The sequence below is a fragment of the Pygoscelis adeliae genome, unplaced genomic scaffold (assembly GCF_000699105.1).
Source record: "Pygoscelis adeliae isolate BGI_AS28 unplaced genomic scaffold, ASM69910v1 Scaffold161, whole genome shotgun sequence".
In the NCBI taxonomy this organism is placed as follows: Eukaryota; Metazoa; Chordata; class Aves; order Sphenisciformes; family Spheniscidae; genus Pygoscelis; species Pygoscelis adeliae.
Window position 1 is genome coordinate 52,420 of NW_008824061.1, and position 4,048 is coordinate 56,467.

The window sequence follows — 4,048 nt, forward strand, 5'->3', positions numbered from 1 at the left end:
CGCCGCCCGCCCCCCGGCCGCGCGGCCTGCGGGCCCGGGGGCCGGCTGCCACTGCCCCGAATAAGAGGCCCTGCAAACAGCAGGCACCTGCACTTTGGTTGCTCCTCTTGAATAATCTTGGGCTACGGGTGCCCTTTCGCAGGCTCATATCTTTATTGGAGGCTGTTAAAGCCAAACCTCCCAACAGCAATAACGTGACTACAAAGCATTTCTAAGAAAAAAGTACGTGGGAATAAGTGAGATACCGAGATCCCAGCCAATTTCAGTACAATACAAGTCTGAAGTATCCTTACAGAGTTAACAAGTAAAATTTAAATGTATACAAGGCTCAGGAGCATACAGGAAACAGGATCAGCCAAACCTTCAAAGGCACATCACTGTCTTTCAGAAGCCCACTGAAAGGCTCATGCCATAAAAAAGGTGTATTCACATGGCTGATACAGTGATAAACCCGGTGGAGAAATGCCAGCAGCCAGAGTGGGCAGGGGTGCTCGCTGCAGGGATGTTACAGTGGCCCAGTCCACGGAGCGCTTTGTCCTGCTCTCTCTGCTGCTGCCCCACAATAAAATGGCGTTCTTCTGGTGTAAATCTGGGGAGAGTTTGGCAGGTGATTTCCTCCGAGGCAAGCAGCAACCCTTGCCACTGGCTTTACAATAGCCGAGCCAGCCTTTCCAATCCCGCTGCTGGAGAGAGGCAAGAAAATAATGCTCATGCCTTGCCCGGCACCGTCTCCATCACACTCCTGAGCAGAACCAGCCGCAGCCAGGAGTGCAGCACATGGAGGTGAATTCCCTGTCCCCTGTGACATAAGCACCCTGGATGCCACAGGCAGGAGAGGATGAGGAAGGAGCTAGAAGAGGCTGCTTGTGCTGCACGCCCAGGAGCTTGTCCCTGCTTTCTCCTCGGAGCCGAAGGCACCTGTGGATTTGGAGTGTGTCTGCTGTAGGCACCTGGAGAACAGTTTGTTTCAGCAAGGGGAGCTGGAGGGGAGCTCGCGGAGTGTTGCAATGTGGAAACTGTGCCAAAAGGTCCCAAGCCTGCCCGTATTTAATTCCCTTAAGTACCAGATTAATAGCCAAATGTGCTCATGAAATGCCAAAGACCTGGAGTTCATTCAGCCTGCCTGGGTGGTGTCAGCATGGCCAGCTTACCATGCCTCATCTTTCTGTCTCCGGTGTGTTATTTGGGGACAGCAGGCTATATTCTGCCTTCATCATGTGCTGTTGTGTGTTTATACATTTTACCCATCTGTTCGAAAGCAAGAAGCGATGCCACATGACTTAAGCAACCAGCCACGCTCTCTAAATAGCAAAGCATCCAAGCAAGCTAGATTGGAAACCATCCAAGGGCTGCAATAGATTGGCATAAAAGTGTTGAGAAAATGCCCTGCCACAAAGACACTGGAAAAATCAAGGTCATTTCATGGCTTGTTTTTGAGTGGGAAGGAAAACCACCCCGATGTGGTGCCTCAGAAGAGGCCAGCAGATCTGGGATGAGTGTTGCAGGACCTGGCGTGCAGGAATTCATGAACCATAAGGCCTTGTCAAAAATAATTTTAAAATGAAATGCAGTGTCCTAGCAAAACACATGTCTGAGACATAAAACCAAAGTACAAAATGTGGCGTTTAAAGGCTGGATTCTGTCTCAAGTGAATAGAAGCCACATGCAACCATCTGAGATCAGATTTTGGCCTGATTTGAAACTGTGCTCACGGAGGGTGCGGTGAGAGCAGGCAGAGGAAGGCTCCATCTCCTTCTACAATCCTCTAGACCAGACCAGTCTTTCTGCACTTCCCCGCGAGTGAAAAGGCTTCTGACACCAGCCCCTGTGTGCGTTAGCTCCCCGGCTGCGGGATGGAGGGTCCCGGGGCTGCACCGGGCAGCGTGGCGGCTCAGCTGCCCGCTCCACACCACGTGCAGGCAGCAGCGAGGCTGCTTCCACCTGCCTGAAAGCCGGGTCCAGACCTGCACATCTGTGCCTGCGCTGCCCAGGGCGGGTTTGGGGCTGGTGAGCTCCCAGCGACACCACTGTGCACCAAGTGTCCTGCAAAAGTGCCGGTACTGAGGCTTAACCTTTATTAATCGGGGAGAGGAAGAAATAATGCTGGCAAAATATTGTCAAATACTTCAAATTAATGATTAATTCTAGATGGAGTGATACTGTTTGATGTGGTCTTTGCTGGTTTAAACAGGAGAAGGGTGATTCACTCTAAAGGAATTTATAAAAACACAAGTATTTGCTCATGGACAATAAATACTGGGGCAGATAAAAAGGGGGATGAAGTGTTCAGCGTCGTGATAGCAACTGCGCTCAAGAAAACTTTTGACCTTCTCACATCTTAAATCAACGCACCCTCCTCCCTCGCTCTCCTTCGGGCCTGCCCTTGAGGCCGAGGGGACGGGTACGTGGGAGCGCGCCGGGCTCGCCACGGGCTGTGTCACCGGCAGGTCCCCCCTGTCTCCCTTCCGTCCCCGCAGAGAGGCTCGGGCACCCGCTGGCGCCCGGTGAGGGGCACGGGGCAGCACCTGACGGCAGTTTACACAATCTGTGTATACAGCGTCATCTGTCAATTTGCCTGTTGTACGTATAGGCGTACAAACCCGGTGCTGAAACTGCTGCGGTTTATGGAGCTGCCCCGCCTGGGAAGCTGAGATTTACACTGCCTGCTGGCGAGCGAGGCGTCCCGTCCCGTCCCCTCCTGTCCCCTCCCGGTGTGGGCAGGCGGGGTGCCCAGGAGAGATGGCTGCAGGCCGCAGAGAGCCCATTAATAACCCAGACAGGGCTGCAACAGAGGTGCCGGCAGCGCTACGCGTGCCCCACGGCACCTGACAGCCATCGGATGTGTACCTGAAGGAGGGAGCTTGCTATCTACCTTTCCCGTGGGAATACGATGCAGCCAGGATAACCCCTGGACCTCGCTGGGGCTCTGCCAGTGCCATTAAAGTGTTGACGTCCGCTGATTACCCTGACACGATGCTGGTTTTATTGAGACAAGATTAGCTACTCGCACTTTGAAGGGAGGCTGGGCACACACCCGTCACCGGCTGTCCCCTGCCAGGAAGGGCTCCGGAGCCTCTTTTCACTCTGGGCTTTTTTTCTTTACAAAAATCTAACTATTTTTGCCCTAAAAGTAGCAGCATGGGGGTGAGTGCCGGGAGCGGACGGGGCAAAGTTCCTGAGCTCGTGTCCAGCCTTGCCGCGGCCGCCGCGGGGCGGCCCTGGTCACAGTACCTGGCGGTGCGGGGCTGATGGAGCGGAGCTGGTGGTACCCACGGAGGGCTGAGCCCCTACCTGCGGCCGTTCCCGCGGCGTCGCCTTGCAGGCTGTCAGCGAGCCTTTCATCGCAGACCCTACTGACATCATCCTTTCCAAAACACCTGAGCTCCTCGTGGTCCCTGTGCTCATAACACTTGGAAGTGACAGCGGCTTCTGGTTTCAATTAACCCAGGGGCAGTTTGGGGACTATCTGATTGCACAGGAGTGGAAGGGAGAGGAGAAAAGGCCTTTCCAAGCAGCGGCGATATAGTGTGTGGGTGAGGAACTTCTGAAAAAAGCAGATGGTTTCTCTCTTTCCTTCCTCCTTCTTTTCTTCGTCTTTTTTTTTTTCCTGAATTCTGTGGAACAGACAACCCAACAGCACATTTTTCACCATCAAAGCTTTGCTGAAGGGAATTCTCCACTGCTATTTCATTTTTTCCTGATGTTCACAGATCGTAAAGCAAACGGCCTCTGGAGGACGGGGAGAGCAGATCTGTCCGGGGGTCACAGCAGAAGACCGGCCCAGCACCCTTGGTGCACGACAGCCTTTCCCCGGCGGTTGGCAGCCAGGGGAAGCGCGCATGCATCTGCCTTTGGATGCTGGGTACCAAACACGGCATCACAGCTGACCGCGGCCAACACAGGAATCTGGGACACACAGAGGTTTGCAGAGGTCCGTGACCTCCGCCTTGGGCATCTACACAAGGATAACAGCTATGAGCAGAGGCTGCTTGCAGCAGGGGAAAGCAGGCATCAAAGTCCCCGGGCTGGCCCCGCTAACTAGGTTTGC

The 4,048-nt window shown here is 54.1% G+C and overlaps 1 protein-coding gene across 1 annotated transcript in view; it reads right to left on the reverse strand.

Annotated features, from left to right (window-relative positions):
* The window catches only part of HES1 (hes family bHLH transcription factor 1), a 13,435-nt gene extending 10,093 nt beyond the window's left edge, over nt 1-3,342 (reverse strand). The window contains 1 exon segment of the mRNA XM_009334101.1: nt 3,292-3,342. Within this exon segment, the coding sequence (XP_009332376.1) occupies nt 3,292-3,342 (51 nt within the window).
* Between the last annotated feature and the right edge of the window lie 706 nt (nt 3,343-4,048).